The 22,748-nt window shown below is 57.0% G+C and overlaps 2 protein-coding genes across 5 annotated transcripts; one reads left to right on the top strand and one right to left on the bottom strand.

Moving 5' to 3' along the window:
* Positions 1 to 1,813: 1,813 nt before the first annotated feature.
* Positions 1,814 to 12,134, bottom strand: HSPBP1 (HSPA (Hsp70) binding protein 1). Of its 4 annotated transcripts, XM_058859722.1 has the most exons (8): positions 11,879 to 12,132; positions 10,887 to 11,074; positions 10,687 to 10,835; positions 8,844 to 9,065; positions 7,569 to 7,724; positions 6,211 to 6,307; positions 3,620 to 3,731; positions 1,814 to 2,078 (listed from the first exon to the last, which is right to left on the bottom strand). In XM_058859722.1, exons 1-8 carry the CDS (start codon positions 11,999 to 12,001, stop codon positions 2,001 to 2,003), a joined length of 1,125 nt encoding a protein of 374 aa, XP_058715705.1. In that variant the 5' UTR covers positions 12,002 to 12,132; the 3' UTR covers positions 1,814 to 2,000. The 4 variants fall into 4 exon arrangements, with proteins under 4 accessions (XP_058715705.1, XP_058715703.1, XP_058715706.1 ...); XM_058859720.1 differs by having other exon boundaries at positions 10,687 to 11,074; positions 11,879 to 12,133; XM_058859723.1 differs by lacking the exon at positions 3,620 to 3,731 and having other exon boundaries at positions 10,687 to 11,074; positions 11,879 to 12,134.
* A 351-nt stretch (positions 12,135 to 12,485) lies between these two features.
* KMT5C (lysine methyltransferase 5C) lies at positions 12,486 to 18,843 on the top strand. Its single transcript, XM_058859561.1, has 8 exons — positions 12,486 to 12,854; positions 12,984 to 13,146; positions 13,368 to 13,477; positions 15,061 to 15,224; positions 15,375 to 15,394; positions 16,814 to 16,947; positions 18,228 to 18,699; positions 18,802 to 18,843. The coding sequence occupies exons 1-8, from the start codon at positions 12,733 to 12,735 to the stop codon at positions 18,841 to 18,843; spliced, it is 1,227 nt and encodes a 408-aa protein (XP_058715544.1). The 5' UTR covers positions 12,486 to 12,732.
* The last annotated feature ends 3,905 nt before the right edge of the window (positions 18,844 to 22,748 follow it).

The raw sequence follows: 22,748 nt of genomic DNA, 5'->3' as shown, positions 1-22,748 counted from the left end.
CCAGGAACACCCGGAGAGCTCCGGGATTGCTCCGGGAACACCGGGAGAGCTCCGGTAACCGCGGGAGAACCCCAGGAACACCGGGAGAGCTCCAGGAGAGCTCCAGGAACACCCGGAGAGCTCCGGGATTGCTCCGGTAACACCGGGAGGGGCCCAACCCGGGAGCTGCGAGCCCGCCCCGGTGCCCTGCGAGCCCGCCGGTACCGGCACAGCGACCCCCGAACCGGGATGAGCCCCCTCCTCCGCCCTGCCCGGTGTCACCTCACTCCCGGTGTCCCCTCACGGTGTCCCGTCACATCCCGGTGTCCCCTCATAGTGTCCCTGCCCGGTGTCCCCTCACATCCCGGTGTCCCCTCACGGTGTCCCCTCACTCCCGGTGTCCCCTCCCGGTGTCCCCTCCCGGTCCCGGTGTCCCCTCATGGTGTCCCCTCCCGATGTCCCCTCACGGGATCTCCTCCCACTCCTGGTGTCCCCTCCCGGTCCCGGTGTCCCCTGCCCGCTGTCCCCTCATACTCCCGGTGTCCCCTCATACTCCCGGTGTCCCCTCACGGTGTCCCCTCACACTCGCGGTGTCCCCTCCCGGTCCCGGTGTCCCCTCATGGTGTCCCGTCACATCCCGGTGTCCCCTCACAGAATCCCCTCCCCGTGTCCCCTCCCGGGATCTCCTCCCACTCCCGCTGTCCCCTCCCGGTCCCGGTGTCCCCTCCCGGTGTCCCTGCCCGGTGTCCCCTCCCGGTCCCGGTGTCCCCTCCCGATGTCCCCTCACGGGATCCCCTCACACTCCCGGTGTCCCCTCCCGGTCCCGGTGTCCCCTCCCTGTCCCGGTGTCCCCCCCCGGTGTCCCCTCACGGGATCTCCTCACACTCCCGCTGTCCCCTCCCGGTCCCGGTGTCCCCTCATGGTGTCCCCTCAACTCCCGGTGTCCCCTCCCGGGATCCTCTGCCTGATGTCCCCTCCCCGTGTCCCCTCACATCCCGGTGTCCCCTCATGGTGTCCCTGCCCGGTGTCCCCTTCCGGTCCCGATGTCCCCTCCCGGTGTCCCCTCAACTCCCGCTGTCCCCTCACACTCCCGGTGTCCCCTCCCGGTCCCGGTGTCCCCTCATGGTGTCCCCTCCCGATGTCCCCTCACGGGATCTCCTCCCACTCCCGGTGTCCCCTCCCGGTCCCGGTGTCCCCCCCCGGTGTCCCCGCCGGTCCCGGTCCGTACGGTGATGGCTCGCGGGGGTCCCCGGCGGGCCCGGGCCGCCGTCATCAGGAGGTGCCGACCCTCGGCCGCCCCCAGCAGCAGCACCGAGGCCTCGGCCGCGGGCTCCGGTTCCGGCGGCACTGCGGGCACCGGGAGGGGAGCGCGGTCACCGGGAGGAGCGGCAGGGAGCGGGAGGGGGCCCGGGGAGGGGTCGCGGGCTCACGGTGCAGGCGGAGATCGATGGCCGGGGACAGCCCCCACCAGCACACGGTGCCCAGCGCCTCCTCCAGCGCGGCCGCCATGGCGGAGCCCTCACGGAGCCCTCACGGAGCCCTCACGGAGCCCCGGCACCGCCGCTGGCCAATCACGAGCGCCACCGGCGCCGCCGAGGCGCGCGCGGACCAATGGGAAGCGAGAACGGCGGCGGGAAAAGCGGGCGGGCCAATGAGAGGCGAGAGCGGCGGGGGAAGCCCCGCCCACCGGAGGGGGGACGCGGTTGCCGCGGTAACAACGGCGAGGCCGCACGCGCTCATTACCATAACCACGCCCCTAATTAGCATAACCACGCCTCTTTATTAGCATAGCCCCGCCCCTCGCTCCCCGCGCTGAATTTGGGGAATTTCGGGGTTTTTATTTTTCCCTTTTTTTCCCTCAATGACGTCACGAAAGGGCCAGGGCCGGGCCCGGAGCGTTCGTTCCCCCCGGGCTGGGGGGTCCCGGGACCCGGGTGGGATTTTGGGGGGTCCCGGGTGGGATTTTTGGGGTTCCCGGGACCCCGACGGGATTTTTGGGTGAATTTCAGGCGGTTTTGGGGTCACCGGTCCATGGCGGATTCCTCGGGGGGGGTCTCGAAGCAGAGCTGCAGGAGCCGCTCGCAGAATTCCAGCTCTTCCTGGGAGTGGGGGGGATTTTGGGGAGGGGTCAGGCTCCAAACCCCCGGGAATTCACCCCAAAAATCTCCAGGGGGTTTTTAACCCAAAATCCCCCAGATTCTCCCTGGAATCCCCGAGGTTTCCCCCTCTAAAACCCCGCGGATAAACCTCACCTGAACTCCAGCAATTTCTCCCCAAAATCCCTGGATTTTCCCCCAAAATCCCACCAATTTCCCACCCCAAACCCCCGAGGATTTGCCCCAAAATTCCAGGGATTTCCCCCCAAAATCTCAGTAATTTCTCTGCCCCCGAATCCCGAGGATTTGCCCCAAAATTCCAGGGATTTCCCCCCAAAATCTCAGTAATTTCTCTCCCCCCGAATCCCGAGGATTTCCCCCCAAAATCCAGCGATTTTCCCCGCCCCAAACTCCCGAGGATTTGCCCCAAAATCCCGTGAATTTCCCCCTCCCAAATCCCTGGGATTTGCCCCAAAATCTCGGGCTTTTCCCCCGCATCAAAACCCTTGGGATTTGCCCCAAAATTCCAGGGATTTCCCCCCAAAATCCCACAAGTTTCCTGCTCCAAATTCCCGAGGATTTACCCCAAAATTCCAGGGATTTCCCCCCCCTAAAATTCCAGGGATTTCCCCCCAAAACCCCACAAGTTTCCTGCTCCAAATTCCTGAGGATTTACCCCAAAATTCCAGGGATTTCCCCCCAAAACCCCACAAATTTCCTGCCCCAAATTCCCGAGGATTTGCCCCAAAATTCCAGGGATTTCCTCCCCCTAAAATCCCTGGATTTTCCCCCAAAACCCCACGAATTTCCTGCTCCAAATTCCCGAGGATTTACCCCAAAATTCCAGGGATTTCCTCCCAAAATCCCACAAATTTCCTGCCCCAAACTCGTGAGGATTTGCCCCAAAATTCCAGGGATTTCCTCCCCCTAAAATCCCTGGATTTCCCCCCAAAACCCTATAAATTTCCCGCCCCAAATTCCCGAGGATTTACCCCAAAAGTCCAGGGATTTCCCCCCAAAATCCCACAAATTTCCTGCCCCAAATTCCTGAGGATTTGCCCCAAAATTCCAGGGATTTCCTCCCCCTAAAATCCCTGGATTTCCCCCCAAAATCCCACGAATTTCCTGCCCCAAACTCGCGAGGATTTGCCCCAAAATTCCAGGGATTTCCCCCCAAAACCCCACAAATTTCCCGCCCCAAATTCCTGAGGATTTGCCCCAAAATTCCACGAATTTCCCGCCTCAAACTCGTGAGGATTTGCCCCAAAATTCCAGGGATTTCCCCCCAAAACCCCACAAGTTTCCTGCTCCAAATTCCTGAGGATTTACCCCAAAATTCCAGGGACTTCCTCCCCCTAAAATCCCTGGATTTCCCCCCAAAATCCCATGAATTTCCCGCCCCAAATTCCTGAGGATTTTCCCCAAAATTCCAGGGATTTCCCCCCCAAATCCCACTGTTTTCCTCTCCCCCCGATCCCAGGGATTTCCCGCCCCAAACCCGGCTGGGATTTGCCGGAAATCGCGGGATTTTGCCCCAGAATCACCTGGAACTGCTCGAGGCCCCGCAGGCTCCGGCGGCGCTCCCGGAGCAGCGGCTCCAGCCCCAGCGCGGGGTCCCGGCACTGCCGCAGCCCCTCGGGGCTCCCCGACGCCAAACTGGGACAAAAACGCACGGATTTGGGAAAATTCGCATTCCGGAGTGGAAAAACCGCCCAAAAACCACACAAAATCCACCCAAAACCACCTGAAACCACCCCAAAACCTGAAACCCACCCAAAACCATCCAAAACCCATCTGAAACCACCCAAAACCACCCGAAATCCACCCAAAACTGCCCAAAACCTCCTGAAAGCCACCCAAAACTGCCCAAAACCACCCAAAATCCATCTGAAACCACCCAAAACCATCCAAAACTGCCCAAAACCACCCAAAACTTCCTGAAACCCACCCAAAACTGCCCAAAACCACCCCAAAACCACCCAAAACTGCCCAAAATCCACCCAAAACCCATCTGAAACCACCCAAAACCACCCAAAACTGCCCCAAACTACCCAAAACCTCCTGAAACCCACCCAAAACCGCCCAAAATCCACCCAAAATCCATCTGAAACCACCCAAAACCACCTGAAATCCACCCAAAATTGCCCAAAAACCACCCAAAACTGCCCAAAACCACTCAAAATCCATCTGAAACCACCCAAAACCACCCGAAATCCACCCAAAACCTCCTGAAACCCACCCAAAACCATCCAAAACCCATGTGAAACCACCCGAAATCCACCCAAAACCATCCAAAAGCTCCTGAAACCCACCCAAAATCCATCTGAATCCACCCAAAACCATCCAAAACCACCCAAAATCACCTGAAACCGCCCGAGACTGCCCCAAAATTGCCCAAAACCCACCCAAAACCCATCTAAAACCACCCCAAACCACCCAAATCCCACCCCAAAACCTCCCAAAAACCACCCAAAACTGCCCAGAATTGACCAAAACTGCCCCAAAAACACCCGAAAATGACCAAAACCCACCCAAACCCCTCCCCTTTTCCCTTTCCTGGCCTCTTTCCCCCCAATTTTTGATTTTTTTCCCAATATTTTGAGTTTTTTCCCCGGGATTTTTGGGGGATTTTCCCAGAATTTTGGGAATTTTGGGAATTTTGGGATTTTAGGGAATTTTGGGAATTTGAGGAGGGGTCTCACCCCCCTCCCCTTTTCCCTTTCCCCCCCAATTTTTGATTTTTTTTCCTCATTTTTTGAGTTTTTTCCCCGGGATTTTTGGGTTTTTTTCCCCAGAATTTTGGGGAATTTTTGGGAATTTTGGGAATTTTGGGATTTTAGGGATTTTAGGGAATTTGGGGAGGGGTCTCCCTCACGCCCAGAGGGTCCCCACCCCCTCCCCTTTTCCCTTTCCCGGCCGTTTTCCCCCCAATATTTTGAGTTTTTTCCCCGGGATTTTTGGGGATTTTCTCCAGAATTTTGGGAATTTTGGGATTTTGGGATTTTAGGGAATTTTAGGGATTTTTAGGGAATTTGGGGAGGGGTCTCCCTCACACCCACAGCGTCCCCACCCCCTCCCCTTTTCCCTTTCCCGGCCGTTTCCCCCCCAATTTTTGTCGATTTTTTGAGTTTTTTCCCCAGGATTTTTGGGGAATTTTTGGGAATTTTGGGATTTTGGGGAATTTGGGGGATTTTTAGGGATTTTAGGGAATTTGGGGAGGGGTCTCCCTCACGCCCAGAGGGTCCCACCCCCCTCCCCTTTTCCCTTTCCCCCCCAATTTTTGATTTTTTTTCCTCATTTTTTGAGTTTTTTCCCCGGGATTTTTGGGGATTTTTCCCAGAATTTTGGGAATTTTGGGAATTTGGGAATTTTGGGATTTTAGGGAATTTTGGGAATTTGGGGAGGGGTCTCCCTCACGCCCACAGCGTCCCCACCCCCTCCCCTTTTCCCTTTCCTGGCCGTTTCCCCCCCAATTTTTGATTTTTTTCCCCGGGATTTTTGGGGGATTTTTCCCAGAATTTTGGGAATTTTGGGAATTTTGGGAATTTGGGATTTTAGGGAATTTTAGGGAATTTGGGGAGGGGTCTCCCTCACGCCCAGAGGGTCCCCAGGCCCTCCTCTTTTCCCTTTCCTGGCCGTTTTCCCCCCAATTTTTGATTTTTTTCCCCGGGATTTTTTGGGGATTTTTCCCAGAATTTTGGGAATTTTGGGAATTTTGGGATTTTAGGGAATTTTAGGGAATTTTAGGGAATTTGGGGAGGGGTCTCCCTCACGCCCAGAGGGTCCCCAGGCCCTCCCCTTTTCCCTTTCCTGGCCGTTTCCCCCCCAATTTTTGAGGTTTTTCCCCGGGATTTTTGGGGATTTTCCCCAGGATTTTGGGAATTTTGGGAATTTTGGGATTTTAGGGAATTTTGGGATTTTTAGGGAATTTGGGGAGGGGTCTCCCTCATGCCCAGAGGGTCCCACCCCCTCCCCTTTTCCCTTTCCCCCCCAATTTTTGATTTTTTTTCCTCATTTTTTGAGTTTTTTCCCCGGGATTTTTGGGGATTTTTCCCAGAATTTTGGGAATTTTGGGAAATTTGGGAATTCTGGGATTTTAGGGAATTTTGGGAATTTGGGGAGGGGTCTCCCTCACGCCCAGAGGGTCCCCAGGCCGTGCTCGTGGGCTCCGTCGTGTCGGGATCGCAGCAGCGCCGCCGCCCGCGCCACCAAACCCTGCGACAGCAGCGGCTCTGGATTGGGGACAATTCCCGGGATTTTGGGTCATTTTGGGGAGAATTCCCGGGATTTTGGGTCAGTTCGGGGACAATTCCCGGGATTTTGGGTCAATTCTGGGGGTTTGGGGGGAATTCCCGGGATTTTGGGTCATTTTGGGGAGAATTCCCGGGATTTTGGGTCAGTTTGGGGAGAATTCCCGGGATTTTGGGTCAGTTCGGGGGGTTTGGGGTGAATTCGGGGGATTTTGGGTCAGTTTGGGGACAATTCCCGGGATTTTGGGTCATTTTGGGGGATTTGGGGGGAATTCAGGGGATTTTGGGTCAGTTTGGGGACAATTCCCGGGATTTTGGGTCAGTTTGGGGTGAATTCCCGGGATTTTGGGTCATTCGGGGGATTTTGGGTCATTCGGGGGATTTTGGGTCATTTAGGGGGGTTTGGGGTGAATTCAGGGCATTTTGGGTCAGTTCGGGGGATTTTGGGTCGGTTCAGGGGTTTGGGGAGAATTCCCGGGATTTTGGGTCATTTGGGGGTTTTGGGGTCAGTTTGGGGGATTTGGGGTGAATTTGGGGGATTTTGGGGTGAATTCGGGGGGTTTTGGGGTGAATTTGGAGGATTTTGGGTCATTTCAGGGAATTTTGGGTCAGTTCTGGGGATTTGGGGTGATTTTGGGTGTTTTGGGGTGAATTTGGGTCATTTTGGGTGTTTTTGGGGTGATTTGGGGTGATTTTGGGGTGTTTCTGGGGTGATTTTCGGTGTTTTTGGGGTGTTTTGGGGTGTTTCTGGGGTGTTTTGGGGTGATTTTGGGGTGAATTCAGGGGATCTTGGGTCAGTTTGGGGATTTTGGGTCAGTTTGGGGATTTTGGGTCAGTTTGGGGATTTTGGGGGGATTTTGGGGTGAATTCAGGGGATTTTGGGGCTCACCTGCCAGCCGGGGGTGCTCCCTGAGCAGGCAGTGCAGCAGAAACGCCGCTCAGGGGGGGCTGGGGGCTCCCCAAATCGGGGGATTTTGGGTCAGTTTGGGGGATTTTGGGTCAGTTTGGGGATTTGGGGTTATTTTGTGTGTTTTTGGGGTGAATTCAGGGGGTTTTGGGGCTCACCTGCCAGCCGGGGGTGCTCCCTGAGCAGGCAGTGCAGCAGAAACACCGCTCAGGGGGGGCTGGGGGCTCCCCAAATGGGGGGATTTTGGGTCAGTTTGGGTGTTTTTGGGGTGAATTCAGGGGATTTTGGGTCAGTTTGGGGGATTTTGGGGTGAATTCAGGGGGTTTTGGGGCTCACCTGCCAGCCGGGGGTGCTCCCTGAGCAGGCAGTGCAGCAGAAACGCCGCTCGAGCCCTCAGGGGGGGCTGGGGGCTCCCCAAAAGCTCCCCCAGAGCCCCCAGACCCCCCAGAGCCTCCAGCTCCTGCAGCCCCCGCGGCTGCGCTCGCACCAGGCCTGGGAAACGGGGGGAAAACGGCCAGAATCGGTTAAAACAGCCTCAAAAACCACAAAAAACTGAACAAAACCGCCCAAAATCACCCCAAAACCACCCAAAAACACACGAAACTGCCCAAAATCACCCCAAAACCACCAAAAATCCACACAAAACTGCCCAAAATCACCCCAAAACCGCCCAAAAACACACAAAACTGCCCAAAACCACCCAAAACCACCAAAAATCCACACAAAACTGCCCAAAACCACCCCAAAACCACCCAAAACCACCCAAAATCACCCCAAAACCACCAAAAATCTGCACAAAACTGCCCAAAATCACCCAAAACAAGACAAAATCAACAAAAATCCACCCAAACCCACCCAAAATCCCCCAAAATCACCAAAATCCCACCCAGAATCACCCCAAACCCACCCCAAATCCCCCATTTCTACCCAAAATCCCCCTGAAATGACCCAAAATCCCCCAAATTCACCCCAAATCCCCCTGGAATGACCCAAAATCCCCATTTTTCACCCCAAAACCCCCATTTTTAACCAAAATCCCCATTTTTAACCAAAATCCCCCTTTTTCACCCCAAATCACTCACAGGAGATTGCAAAGAGCAGCGCAGGCGCCACTTTGGGGTGGGGGTCCCCCCGGAGCCCCCCCAGAGACCCCAAAACCCCCTGAAATCACCCCAAAAGTCCCAAAATCCCCCAAATTCACCCCAAAATCCCATTTTTAACCAAAATCCCCGTTTTTCACCCCAAATCACTCACAGGAGATTGCAAAGAGCAGCGCAGGCGCCGCTTTGGGGTGGGGGTGCCCCCAGAGCCCCCCCAGAGACTCCAAAACCCCCCTGGAATGACCCAAAACCCCCAGAAATGACCCAAAATCCCCATTTTTCACCCCAAAAACCACATTTTTACCCAAAATCCCCATTTTTCACCCCAAATCACTCACAGGAGATTGCAAAGAGCAGTGCAGGCGCCGCTTTGGGGTGGGGGTCCCCCCGGAGCCCCCCCAGAGACCCCAAAACCCCCTGAAATCACCCCAAAAGTCCCAAAATGCCCCAAATTCACCCCAAAATCCCCATTTTTAACCAAAATCCCCATTTTTCACCCCAAATCACTCACAGGAGATTGCAAAGAGCAGCGCAGGCGCCGCTTTGGGGTGGGGGTCCCCCCGGAGCCCCCCCAGCAGCGCCGGCAGCGCCCCCAGGGCCAGCGCCCGGGCCTGGGCTTCCGGAAGGTTCTGGGCACAAGCCCCCAGCGCCCGGGCGGCCCCCGAGCGGAAATTGGGTCTGGGGTCTGCCAGGAGAGGCAGCAGAGCCCCCAGACCCCCCAGGGAACAGAAATCTGGGGAGAAAACACCCAAAATTGGGTCTGGGGTCTGCCAGGAGAGGGACCAGAGCCCCCAGGGAACAGAAATCTGGGGAGAAAACACCCAAAATTGGGTCTGGGGTCTGCCAGGAGAGGGACCAGAGCCCCCAGGGAACAGAAATCTGGGGAGAAAACACCCAAAATTGGGTCTGGGGTCTGCCAGGAGAGGCAGCAGAGCCCCCAGACCCCCCAGGGAACAGAAATCTGGGGAGAAAACACCCAAAATTGGGTCTGGGGTCTGCCAGGAGCGGGAGCAGAGCCCCCAGACCCCCCAGGGAACAGAAATCTGGGGAGAAAACACCCAAAATTGGGTCTGGGGTCTGCCAGGAGAGGCAGCAGAGCCCCCAGACCCCCCAGGGAACAGAAATCTGGGGAGAAAACACCCAAAATTGGGTCTGGGGTCTGCCAGGAGAGGGAGCAGAGCCCCCAGACCCCCCAGGGAACAGAAATCTGGGGAGAAAACACCCAAAATTGGGTCTGGGGTCTGCCAGGAGAGGCAGCAGAGCCCCCAGACCCCCCAGGGAACAGAAATCTGGGGAGAAAACACCCAAAATTGGGTCTGGGGTCTGCCAGGAGAGGGAGCAGAGCCCCCAGACCCCCCAGGGAACAGAAATCTGGGGAGAAAACACCCAAAATTGGGTCTGGGGTCTGCCAGGAGAGGGAGCAGAGCCCCCAGACCCCCCAGGGAACAGAAATCTGGGGAGAAAACACCCAAAATTGGGTCTGGGGTCTGCCAGGAGAGCCCCCAGACCCCCCAGGGAACAGAAATCTGGGGAGAAAACACCCAAAATTGGGTCTGGGGTCTGCCAGGAGAGGCAGCAGAGCCCCCAGACCCCCCAGGGAACAGAAATCTGGGGAGAAAACACCCAAAATTGGGTCTGGGGTCTGCCAGGAGAGGCACCAGAGCCCCCAGACCCCCCAGGGAACAGAAATCTGGGGAGAAAACACCCAAAATTGGGTCTGGGGTCTGCCAGGAGAGGCAGCAGAGCCCAGAGTGACCCCAGAGTGACCCAGAGTGACCCAAATGACCCCAGAGTGACCCCAGTGTGACCCAAATGACCCTTGAGTAACCCCAGGGTGACCCTGAGTGACCCCAGTGACCCCAGTGTGACCCCTGAGTGACCCCAGTGACCCATGAGTGACCCCAGGATGACCCCAGTGACCCCTGAGTGACCCCAATGACCCCAGAGTGACCCCAGAGTGACCCCAATGACCCCTGAGTGACCCCAGAGTGACCCCAATGACTCCAGGGTGACCCCTGAGTGACCCCAGAGATCCCTGAATGACCCCAATGATCCCTGAGTGACCCCCGGGTGACCCCAATGACCCCTGAGTGACCCCTGAGTGACCCCTGGATGACCCTGAGTGACCCCAGAGACCCCTGAGTGACCCCAGGGTGACCCCTGAGTGACCTCAATGACCCCAGCGTGACCCCAGTGACCCCAGGGTGACCCCAGAGAGACCCCAGGATGACCCCTGAGTGACCCCAGTGACCCCTGAGTGACCCCAGAATGACCCCTGACCCCTGAGTGACCCCAATGACCCCAGAGTGACCCCAGGATGACCCCTGACCCCCCAGTGACCCCGGTGACCTCACCGATGGCGTTGTCCAGACTCTCACAGAGCTCGGCCAGCTCGGCCAGGGCCTGTTCCACCAGCTCCGGATCCAGCTCCGGGTGTTCCGTGTGTCCCAGTCCCGGTCCCGGTTTTTTGTGATCCAGCTCCGGGTGTTCCGGGTGTCCCGGTTTGTTGTGTCCCGGTTCAGGTTTGGTGTGATCCAGTTCCGGGTGTCCCGGTCCCGGTTCCGGTTTTTTGTGATCCGGTTCCGGGTGTTCCGTGTGCCCCGGTTCCGGTCTCGGTTCCGGTTCCGGTCCCGGTTCCGGTTCCCCCCAGCCCAGGGCCCGCAGGCAGCGCCGCAGTTGGGCCCGGGCGGTTCCGGTGCTGCCCAAAGCCTCGGTGACGGCGGCGTGGAGCCAGCGCTGCCTCTGCGGGAGCGGAGAGCGGAGAGCGGATCGGGCCGGAACCGGGACAGAACCGGGCCGGAACCGGGCACAAAACCGGGCCCAAATTACCCCCAAAATTACCCCAAAATTACTCCAAAACCGGCCCCGAACCGGACCCGAAATCAGCCCCGAACCGGGCCAGAACCGGGCACAAAACCGGGCCGGAACCGAGCCAGAACCGGGCACAAAACCAGGCCTGAACCGGGCCGGAACCGGGCCAGAACCGGGCACAAAACCGGGCCTGAACCGGGCCAGAACCGGGCACAAAACCAGGCCTGAACCGGGCACAAAACCGGGCCAGAACCGGGCCCAAATTACCCCCAAAATTACCCCAAAATTACTCCAAAACCGGCCCCGAACCGGACCCGAAATCAGCCCCGAACCGGGCCAGAACCGGACGCAAATCAGCCCCAAAACCGGCCCCGAACTGGACCCAAATTACCCAGAAATTACCCCAAAACCAGCCCCGAACCGGGCCCAAATCAGTCCCAAAACCGGCCCCGAACTGGACCCAAAACCGGCCCCGAACTCAGCACCGAAATCACCCCAAACTGGGCCAAAATCACCCCAAATCCAAGCCTGGGACCCCCCAAACCATCTGAGGACCGTCCTGAGCCTCCCCAGACCCCCAAATCCCCTCAGTGACACCCCCAGACCCCCAAATCCCCTCAGTGACACCCCCAGACCCCCAAATCCCCTCAGTGACACCCCCAGACCCCCAAATCCCCTCAGTGACACCCCCAAAGGTGTCCCCGGGACCCCCCGGCCCCGCCGCTCCCCCCTCACCTCCTCGCTTATGGGCTCCCGGGGCTCGGGCCGCGCCTCGCCGGCCACCACCGCCATCTCCAGCAGCCCCTGCAGCGTGTGCGGGGGCTCCCGCCGGGCCCCGCCGCTCTCCTCCGCCGCCATGGCAGCGGCCCGGGCCCGGGGCGCGCTCCCCGCCTCACCCGGGGCGCTCCGGTACCGCCTAAGGCCGCCCGCCGCGCCTGCCCGCCGCCATCTTGGAAGGGGCGGAGCTCCGCGGCGGAAGTGGGCGGGGCCTGAGGCGGAAATGGGCGGGGCCACTCCCGCATTGTTTATGGCCGGCCACACGCTGAGCTCATTGTGAGCCGGCGGCGATGAGTGACAGCGCGCTCGGCCAATGGGAGCAGAGAGTGGGAGGGAGCCGGCCAATCAAAACACAGGAAGGCGGTTGATTTTGGCCAATAGAAGGAGAAGGGAGGGACTCGCTCGGTTTTAGCCAATGAAAAGCTGGAACAACGTGACCGGCTTTTCTCTGGACCAATAGCAAGCGCTAAACGCCGCGGCCCAATGGGGAGGCGCGGCCGCCCGCACCAATCAGATCGCCGAGCGCCTCACGTTGGGGGCGGGACTCCCCGCGGGCAGCCAATAGGAGCGGCGGCGGCGGGGGGCGGGCGGCCAATGGGGATGGCGAAGCGGGCGGCGGGAGCGGGCGGGCTGCGGCGGCGGGGCCGGGCCGGGCCCGGTACCGGCGGCGGCCCCGGGCGGTGCCGCGCCCGCGGCGCTGCGGTAACGGCCGGGACGGGGCTCTCGGGGCTCGCCCCGCGCTCGGCACCCCCCCGGTGACGCTCCCGGTGCCGCAGGCGCGGCGGCGGCGGAGGCGGCGGCGGCGGCAGCCCATGCGGGCCCGGGCGCCGGTGACGGCGGTGACGGCGCGGGAGCTCTGCGAGAACGATGACCTGGCCACGAGCCTCGTGCTGGACTCGGTGCTCGGCTTCCGCACGCACAAGATGGGGGTCAGGTGAGGCCGGGCGGGGAGGAGCCGGGGCCGGCAGCAGCCGCTCGGTGTTACCGGCGGGGAAGCACCGAGCCCCCGCGGTGTTCGCCCCGTGAGGCACCGCAGGCTCCAGGCTCCGCGTCCCCCCCGCAGCCCCCTGCCCGCCCTGCGGCGCCGGGCCCAGCTGCGGGCGGCCATCGAGGCTTTCCGGCAGCGCCGGGACCTGGAGGCGGCCTGGAGGACGCTGAGCGCCGCCTGGGCTCCGGCTTTCTTCCGCCAGCGGCGCCCGGTGCAGCGGGCAGCGCTCAAGAACCACGTACGGAGGGGTTTGGGGGGCTCCGGAGGGGTTTGGGGGCGCTCCGGAGGGGTTTGGGGGCGCTCCGGAGGGGTTTGGGGGGGCTCCGGAGGGGTTTGGGGGGGCTCCGGAGGGGTTTGGGGAGCTCCGGAGGGGTTTGGGGGTGCCGGGGGCGGAGGAGCCGCTGAGGGGGAGCCGCTGAGGGCTCTGTGGGGTTGGGGAATGGCCGCTGTCCCCTGCAGGTGTTCCGGTACCTGCGGACGCTCCTGCCCGAGAGCGGCTTCAGCATCCAGCGCTGCACCCGCTACAGCCGCGACACCAACGGCGCCAGGGTGGTGTCCACCCGCGCGTGGTGAGCCCGAAAATACCCCCCAAAAAAACCCCAAAAACCCCAAAAAAATTCCCCAAAATGACCCCAAAATACCCCCAAAAAATTCCCCAAAATACCCCCCAAAATTTCCCCAAAATCCCCCCAAAAACCCCCCAAAATTTCCCCAAAATAACCCCAAAATACCCCCCAAAATCTCCCCAAAAACCCCAAAAATTTCCCCAAAATAACCCCAAAATACCCCCCAAAAATCACTCCAAAATCCCCGGGGACACCGAGCCCCCCTGAGCCTCCCACAGCCACGGCACTGACAGCCCAAACTCCCCTCAGGATTGGGTGTAATTTCCCTTTCCGACTGTCCAGGTACCCAAATTCCTCAGGATCGGGTGTAATTCCCATTTCTGGTTGTCTAGGTACCCAAACCCCTCAGGATCGGGTGTAATTCCCATTTCTGACTGTCCAGGTACCCAAACCCCCCTCAGGATCGGGTGTAATTCCCATTTCTGGTTGTCCAGGTGCCCAAACCCCTCAGGATCGGGTGTAATTCCCATTTCTGACTGTCCAGGTGCCCAAACCCCTCAGGACTGAGGTGTAATTTCCCTTTCTGCCTGTCCAGCCGCACACAACAGGTTCCCAAATCCCTCAGAATTTGATATAATTTTTCCTGGGTGTCCAGGTACCCAAACCCCCCTCAGGATCAGGTGTAATTCCCATTTCTGGTTGTCTAGGTACCCAAACCCCTCAGGATCGGGTGTAATTCCCATTTCTGACTGTCCAGGTACCCAAACCCCTCAGGACTGAGGTGTAATTCCCATTTCTGACTGTCCAGGTACCCAAACCCCTCAGGATTGGGTGTAATTCCCATTTCTGACTGTCCAGGTACCCAAACCCCTCAGGATCAGGTGTAATTCCCATTTCTGACTGTCCAGGTACCCAAACCCCTCAGGATCAGGTGTAATTCCCATTTCTGACTGTCCAGGTACCCAAACCCCTCAGGATCGGGTGTAATTCCCATTTCTGACTGTCCAGGTACCCAAACCCCCCTCAGGATTGGGTGTAATTCCCATTTCCGACTGTCCAGGTGCCCAAACCCCTCAGGACTGAGGTGTAATTTCCCTCTCTGGCTCTCCAGCCACACACAACAGGGGCCCAAATCCCTCAGAATTTGATATAATTTTTCCTGGGTGTCCAGGTACCCAAATCCCCCTCAGGATCGGGTGTAATTTCCCTTTCCGACTGTCCAGGTACCCAAATCCCCCTCAGGACTGAGGTGTAATTTCCCTTTCCGCCTGTCCAGCCATGCACTGACTGCCCAAACCCCTCAGGACTGAGGTGTAATTTCCCTCTCTGTCTCTCCAGCCGCACACAACAGGGGCCCAAATCCCTCAGAATTTGATATAATTTTTCCTGACTGTCCAGGTGCCCAAAGCCCCCTCAGGACTGAGGTGTAATTTCCCTTTCCGCCTGTCCAGCCATGCACTGACTGCCCAAACCCCTCAGGACTGAGGTGTAATTTCCCTCTCTGTCTCTCCAGCCGCACACGGCAGGTGCCCAAACCCCTCAGAATTAGAAAATAACTTTAATAATTTCCCTCGGTATTTCCCCAGGCGCAAGCACGAGACGCTGGAGCTGCTGGGGGGCTGCGGGGTGGAGCTGCGGGGCTCGGACCGGGCGCTGCTCCGGGCGGGCGACAACGACTTCAGCCTCATGTACTCCACACGGCGCCGGAAAACCCAGCTCTGGCTGGGACCCGCAGCCTTCATCAACCACGGTGGGAGCCTAAAACCTCCCGGGAATTCAGCCACGAGCACAAAAATCCTGCGCGGGGACCCCCCGGAATCCCCCCCGAGCAGCCTCGGCACCCACCTGGCTGTCCTGGCGGTCCTTGAGTAGGCGCTGATGGCTCTTTTGTTCTCCTCAGATTGCCATCCCAACTGCAGGGTGAGTTTCGGGAGGAGGAGAAAGGGTGGTTTTGGGGGGAGAAATGGTGGTTTTTGGGGGAGAAATGGTGGTTTTTGGGGGAGAAATGGTGGTTTTGGGGTGAGGTTTGTGCTGGGGAGCGTGAGGGAAAGATGGCGGAGAACGTGAGGGGAAAAAGAGCGGGAAACGTGAGGGGAAAAGCAGTGGGAAATCTGAAAGGGGGAAATGGTGGTAAAAAGCAATGGAGAAATGAAGGGAATGTGAGGGAAAACGATAGGAAATGTGGGGGGGAATGGTGGTAAAAAGCAATGGAGAAATGCAGGGAATGTAAGGTAAAACGATAGGAAACGTGGGGAGAAATGGTGGTAAAAAGCAATGGAGAAATGCAGGGAATGTGAGGGAAAACGATAGGAAATGTGGGGGGGAATGGTGGTAAAAAGCAATGGAGAAATGCAGGGAATGTGAGGGAAAACGATAGGAAACGTGGGGAGAAATGGTGGTAAAAAGCAATGGAGAAATGCAGGGAATGTGAGGGAAAACGATAGGAAACGTGGGGAGAAATGGTGGTAAAAAGCAATGGAGAAATGCAGGGAATGTGAGGGAAAACGATAGGAAACGTGGGGAGAAATGGTGGTAAAAAGCAATGGAGAAATGCAGGGAATGTGAGGGAAAACGATAGGAAACGTGGGGGGGAATGGCAGGAGCGTGAGGGGAAAAGTGGTGGGAAACACGAAAGAAAAATGGGAAATTTAAGGGATAAAGGGTGGAAAATTAGAGGAAAATAAGAGAAAGTGTGGAGGAAAATAGGGTGGAACAGAAGGAAAATGTGGGTGGGAAACTTGGGGGAGAAAAGGGTTGGAAAAGTGAGAGGAGGAAAAACCGTGAGGGGAGAAAAGGGAGGGAAACTTGAGGGGAAAAAGGACATGAGGGAAGAAAAGGCAGGGAACTTGAGGGGAGAAAAAGGAGGGAAATGGGAAGGGAAAAAATAAAGATGTGAGGGGAGAAAAGGGTGAGAAATGTGAAAGGAGAAAAGAAAAACGAGGTGAAAAAAGGGCAAGAAACTGAGAGGAGAAAAAGACATGAGGGTGAAACCAAAGACCTGAGAGGGCAAAAGCCTGGGAAACGTGAAGAGAGAAGAAAAACTGAAGAGAGAAGAAAAACGTGAGGGGAAAAAAGGGCAAGAAACTGAGAGGAGAAAGAGAAAGATGTGAGGGGAGAAAAGGGCAGGGAAATGTGAGGGGAGAAAAGGGCGGGAACCGTGAGGGGAGAAAAGGGCGGGAACCGTGAGGGGAGAAAAGGGCGGGAACCGTGAGGGGAGAAAAGGGCGGGGAGCCGTGAGGGGAGAAGAGGGCGGGAATCGTGAGGGGAGAAGAGGCTCTGTCGTGTTTGGGATCCCTATTTTGGGGTTCACAAGGGCGTTTCACGTATTTTGGGGCGCAGTTTGTGTCAGCCCCGGGCGGGCCACGGGTGCAGGCGCTGCGGGATATCCCACCCCGGGCAGAAATCACCTGTTTCTACGGCGATGGCTTCTTCGGCGAGGGCAACCGCGGCTGCGAGTGCCGCACCTGCGAGAGGTACCCCAAAAACCTCCGGGGGACCCCGAAAATCCTCAGAGGGGGCCCAAAAACCTTCATGGGGAGGGGGGGGCGTGTGGGAACCTCATAGAGGAGCCCCTAAAAATCTCCTTGAAAAGCCCCAAAAACTTCCATGGGGGGGACTCCAAATTGGGGGGGAGATTCTAAAACACGTGGGAGAAAGCCCAAAAATCTCATGGGGTGGATGGGTGGGATTCCAAAAACTCTGAGAAAACCCCAAAATTTAGAGGGGGGTGTGGGACAGGTATCTGGGGAGGGCCCAAAATTCAGAGACAGCTCCAAAAAACTTGAGGGGAGCCCAAAAAGACCTGGGAGAAGGTTAAACCCTGAAGGGAGGGGATCCCTAAAATACAGCAGGGGATCCTTAAAATACTGCAGGGATCCCTAAAACACAGCTGATATCCCTGAAATACAACAGGAATTGCTAAAATACACCAGGGATTCCTGAAATACAGGAGGGAATCCCTGAAATCTTCCTTGGGGGGGGATCAAAAGGAGTTTTTAAAGCGGAGAAGGGTAAAAAAGATCCCCCAGGCTCTTTCGGGAGGGCGTCAATTTGGGGCTAAACCCCCGATTTTTGTGGCTGCTCCTTCATTCGGGGGCGTCAATCCAGCCTCAATTTGGGGCTAAACCCCGGTTTTTGGGGCTCATTTGGGGGCGTCAATCCAGCCTCAATTTGGGGCTAAACCCCCGAATTTTGGGGCTCATTCGGGGGCGTCAATCCAGCCTCAATTTGGGGCTACACCCCAGTTTTTGGGGCTCATTTGGGGCGTCAATCCAGCCTCAATTTGGGGCTAAACCCCCGGTTTTTGGGGCTCATTTGGGGGTAAACCCCCGGTTTTGGGGGCTCATTTGAGGGCGTCAATCCAGCCTCAATTTGGGGCTACACCCCCGGTTTTTGGGGCTCATTTGGGGTGTCAATCCAGCCTCAATTTGGGGCTAAACCCCCGGTTTTTGGGGCTCATTTGGGGGTGTCAATCCAGCCTCAATTTGGGGCTAAACCCCCGGTTTTGGGGGCTCATTTGGGGCTAAACCCCTGGGTTTTGGGGCTCATTTGGGGGTGTCAATCCAGCCTGAATTTGGGGCTAAACCCCCGGTTTTTGGGGCTAATTTGGGGCTAAACCCCCGGTTTTTGGGGCTCATTTGGGGGTGTCATTCTGGCCTGAATTTGGGGCTAAACCCCCGGTTTTTGGGGCTCATTTGGGGTTACACCCTGGATTTTTGGGGCTCATTGGGGGTGTCCCCCCATTCCCTTCCAGGCGCGGCGAGGGCGCCTTCCGTCAGCGCGGCAAAGCGGCCGAGCCTCATCCTCCTCATCATCCTCCTCCTCCTCATCCTCCTCACCCTCCTCCGCGGGACCCCCCCCCGAAATACGAGCTGCGTGAGACGGACGTGAGGCTGCGCCGGGGGGCCGGGGGGGACCCCCAAAAACCTCCCCAGAGACGCCGTAAAAGCAAAAAGAAGGGGAGGAGAGGGCGGCGACGCCACCCCGAGACCCCCGGGACCCCCGGGACCCCCCAGCCCCGCGTGGCCCTGCACGACTGCGTGTCCTGCGGGGGGGGCTGCCGCCTGCGGGGGGGGGTCCCGCTGGTGCTGCTGGGGACCCCCAAAAGCGCCCCCAAATCTGACCCCAAAACCCCAGACCCCAAAACCCCCGAGCCCGACCCCAAAACCCCCGAGCCAGACCCCAAAACCCCCGAGCCTGACCCCAAACTGTCGCTCTACGCCCACGTCAGGCTGGGAGGGGGGGTCCCCAAAAAAGGGGAGGGGGGGGTCCCCAAGGAGGAGGGGGAGGGGGGGAGCCCCCCCAGGCTGAGGCTGGTGGTGACACAGGGGGGGCTGGCACTGGCGCTGCCCCCCCTGAACCAGCCCTGAGGCGCCGCAAAAGGGGGGATGGAGACCCCAAAAAGGGGGATGGAGACCCCAAAAGGGGGGATGGAGACCCCAAAAGGGGGGATGGAGACACAAAAGGGGGGATGGAGACACAAAAGGGGGGATGGAGACCCCAAAAGGGGGGATGGAGACCCCAAAAGGGGGGATGGAGACACAAAAATGGGGGATGGAGACCCCAAAATGGGGGGGTTGAGACACAAAAATGGGGGTTAAAGCCCCAAAAGGGGGGATGGAGACCCCAAAAATGGGGGTTTGAGACCCAAAAGGGGGGATGGAGACCCCAAAAGGGGGGTTAAAACCCCAAAAGGGGGGATGGAGACACAAAAGGGGGGATGGAGACCCCAAAAATGGGGGGTTGGAGCCCAGTTTGGGGGGGCTTGAGCCCCAATTCTGGGGTCTAGGTGTGGATTTTGGGTTTAGAATCCCTCCTTTTGGGGTCTGGGTGTGGATTTTGGGGTGTAGACCCCTCATTTTGGGGTCTGGGTGTGGATTTTGGGTTTAGAATCCCTCCTTTTGGGGTCTGGGTGTGGATTTTGGGGTTAGAACCCCTCATTTTGGGGTTTGGAAATGAATTTTGGGGTTGGAACCCCTGGTTTTGGGGTCTGGAAATGGATTTTGGGGTGTAGACCCCTCATTTTGGGGTCTGGCCATGGATTTTGGGGTGGAACCCCCTGGTTTTGGGGTCTGGCCATGGATTTTGGGGTTAGAACCCCTCCTTTTGGGGTTTGGAAATGGATTTTGGGGTGGAACCCCCTGGTTTTGGGGTCTGGGTGTGGATTTTGGGGTGGAACCCCCTGGTTTTGGGGTCTGGGCTGGAATTTTGGGGTTAGAATCCCTCCTTTTGGGGTCTGGGTGTGGATTTTGGGGTGGAACCCCCTGGTTTTGGGGTCTGGGTGTGGATTTTGGGGTGGAACCCCTCCTTTTGGGGTCTGGGTGTGGATTTTGGGGTTAGAATCCCTGGTTTTGGGGTCTGGAAATGAATTTTGGGGTTGGAACCCCTCCTTTTGGGGTCTGGGTATGGATTTTGGGGTTAGAATCCCTCCTTTTGGGGTCTGGGTATGGATTTTGGGGTTAGAATCCCTCCTTTTGGGGTCTGGGTGTGGATTTTGGGGTTAGAATCCCTGGTTTTGGGGTCTGGAAATGGATTTTGGGGTGTAGACCTCTCATTTTGGGGTCTGGAAATGGATTTTGGGGTTGGAACCCCTGGTTTTGGGGTCTGGACATGAATTTTGGGGGTAGAACCCCTCATTTTTGGGGTCATGCACCCGAATTTTAAAGGTTTTACTGCTGGTTTTGGGGTCTAGACTCGAATTTTTGGGGTTAGAACCCCCCTTTTTAGGGTCTGGAAATGAATTTTGGGGGGGTTCCACCCCTTTTTTGAGGTCTGAAAATGAATTTTTGGGGTTTAGACTCGAATTTTTGGGGTTAGAACCCCCCTTTTAGGGTCTGGAAATGAATTTTGGGGGGTTCCACCCCTTTTTTGAGGTCTGAAAATGAATTTTTGGGGATTTTACTGCTGGTTTTGGGGTCTGGAAATGAATTTTTGGGGTTTCACTGCTGGTTTTGGGGTCTGGAGATGAATTTTGGGGGTCTGGAAATGAATTTTTGGGGTTTTATTGCTGGTTTTGGGGTCTGGAGATGAATTTTGGGGGTCTGGAGATGAATTTTTGGGGTCTGGAAATGAATTTTTGGGGTTTTATTGCTGGTTTTGGGGTCTGGAGATGAATTTTGGGGGTCTGGAAATGAATTTTTTGGGGTTCCACCCCTTTTTTTGAGGTCTGGAAATGAATTTTTTGGGGTTTCACTGCTGGTTTTGGGGTCTGGAAATGAATTTTTGGGGTCTGGAAATGAATTTTTGGGGTCTGAAAATGAATTTTTTGGGGTTTTACTGCTGGTTTTGGGGTCTGGAAATGAATTTTTGGGGTCTGGAAATGAATTTTGGGGGTTTTACTGCTGGTTTTGGGGTCTGGAGATGAATTTTTGGGAATTTTACTGCTGGTTTTGGGGTCTGGAGATGAATTTTTGGGGTCTGGAAATGAATTTTTGGAGTTTTACTGCTGGTTTTGAGGTCTGGAAATGAATTTTTGGGGTTTTACTGCTGGTTTTGGGGTCTGGAGATGAATTTTGGGGGTTTTACTGCTGGTTTTGGGGTCTGGAGATGAATTTTGGGGGTTTTATTGCTGGTTTTGGGGTCTGGAGATGAATTTTTGGGGTCTGGAAATGAATTTTTTTGGGTTTCCCCCATTTTTGGGGTCAGAACTGGAATTTTTGGGGTCTGGAAATGAATTTTTTGGGGTCTGGAAATGAATTTTTTGGGGTTTCACAGCTGGTTTTGGGGTCTGGAAATGAATTTTTGGGGTCTGGAAATGAATTTTTGGGGTTTTACTGCTGGTTTTGGGGTCTGGAAATGAATTTTGGGGGTTTTACTGCTGGTTTTGGGGTCTGGAGATGAATTTTTGGGGTCTGTAAATGAATTTTTGGGGTTTTATTGCTGGTTTTGGGGTCTGGAGATGAATTTTTGGGGTCTGGAAATGAATTTTTGGGGTCTGGAAATGAATTTTTGGGGTTTTATTGCTGGTTTTGGGGTCTGGAGATGAATTTTTGAGGTCTGGAAATGAATTTTTTGAGGTTTTATTGCTGGTTTTGGGGTCTGGAAATTAATTTTTTGAGGTTTTATTGCTGGTTTTGGGGTCTGGAAATGAATTTTTGAGGTTTTACTGCTGGTTTTGGGGTCTGGAGATGAATTTTTGGGGTCTGGAAATGAATTTTGGGAGGTTCCACCCCTTTTTTGGGGTCAGAACTGGAATTTTTGGGGGTTTTACTGCTGGTTTTGGGGTCTGGGAATGAATTTTTGGGGTTTTATTGCTGGTTTTGGGGTCTGGAAATGAATTTTGGGGGTCTGGAGATGAATTTTTGGGGTCTGAAAATGAATTTTTGGGGTTTTATTGCTGGTTTTGGGGTCTGGAGATGAATTTTGGGGGTCTGGAGATGAATTTTTGGGGTCTGGAAATGAATTTTTGGGGTTTTACTGCTGGTTTTGGGGTCTGGAGATGAATTTTGGGGTCTGGAGATGAATTTTTTGGGGTTTTCCCCCATTTTTGGGGTCAGAACTGGAATTTTTGGGGGTTCCCCCCTCCCCATTTTCCCCAAGCCCTGAGGTGCTGAGCCCCCCCTTCACCCCCAGACCCAAATTCCAAACTGGGGCCCATCCCCCCCCCAAATCCCAATTTTTTACCCGGATTTTGGGGGGGGGGGAGGGGAATTTGGGGAGGGGTCCGTGGTGCTGTGGGGGAGGGGCGGGGGGGGGGGGGGACATTTTTTACCAAAATAAAGGAATTTGGAACAAAAACGGCTTTTTTTGAGGAGGATTCGGGGATTTTTGGGAGGGTGGGGGAGGGGTGAAGGTGACCCCCTCCCCTCCCCCTCCCCCTTATTTTGGGGGGGGGGGGGGGGGGTCCCAAAAAAAGCCGCGAACAGGTGCGGGGTGGGGGAGGGGCGCGCGGTGACGTCAGCGCCGGCGGCCACACCCCTCCCCCACCCCCTTTTGTTTTTTTCACCCAAAAAAGGCCCTGGGGGGGGTCGCGGCCCCTCCCCCACCCCCTCTGTCGGTGTCGGATGTCGCGACATTCCCGGGGGGGTGGGGTGGGGGAGGGGAGAACAATGGGGCGGTGACGTCACCGCGCGGGGGGAGGGGCGGCCCCCGATAAAGGGGAGCCCCCCGAGGGGGGGGAGGGGCGCGAGCGGGACCCCCCCCACGGGAGAGGAGGCAGCGGTGGGGGAGGGGAGGGTGGGGGAGGGGGTTTTGGGGGGGTTTTGGGGGGGTGGGGAGGGGCTGGAGCCCCCCCTGATCCCCCCCCTCCCCCTCTCTCAGGACCCCCCACCCAAAA

Source organism: Poecile atricapillus, chromosome 30 (genome assembly GCF_030490865.1).
Source record: "Poecile atricapillus isolate bPoeAtr1 chromosome 30, bPoeAtr1.hap1, whole genome shotgun sequence".
Classification (NCBI taxonomy): domain Eukaryota; kingdom Metazoa; phylum Chordata; class Aves; order Passeriformes; family Paridae; genus Poecile; species Poecile atricapillus.
Note: the sequence above shows the minus strand (reverse complement) of the source record. Positions and strands in the feature narration are given on the sequence as shown.

What these genes read in the sequence shown, in the direction of transcription:
- HSPBP1 (XM_058859720.1), bottom strand. Translation starts at nt 12,001, where the DNA reads ATGGCGGCGGAGGAGAGCGGCGGGGCCCGGCGGGAGCCCCCGCACACG. An exon ending in GAGTCTGGACAACGCCATCG is followed by an intron (nt 9,066 to 10,686) that starts GTGAGGTCACCG and finishes TTTTCTCCCCAG; the next exon opens with ATTTCTGTTCCCTGGGGGGT. An exon ending in GCTGCTCTTTGCAATCTCCT is followed by an intron (nt 7,725 to 8,843) that starts GTGAGTGATTTG and finishes CCCGTTTCCCAG; the next exon opens with GCCTGGTGCGAGCGCAGCCG.
- KMT5C (XM_058859561.1), top strand. Translation starts at nt 12,733, where the DNA reads ATGCGGGCCCGGGCGCCGGTGACGGCGGTGACGGCGCGGGAGCTCTGC. An exon ending in ACGCACAAGATGGGGGTCAG is followed by an intron (nt 12,855 to 12,983) that starts GTGAGGCCGGGC and finishes TCCCCCCCGCAG; the next exon opens with CCCCCTGCCCGCCCTGCGGC. An exon ending in GGGCAGCGCTCAAGAACCAC is followed by an intron (nt 13,147 to 13,367) that starts GTACGGAGGGGT and finishes TGTCCCCTGCAG; the next exon opens with GTGTTCCGGTACCTGCGGAC.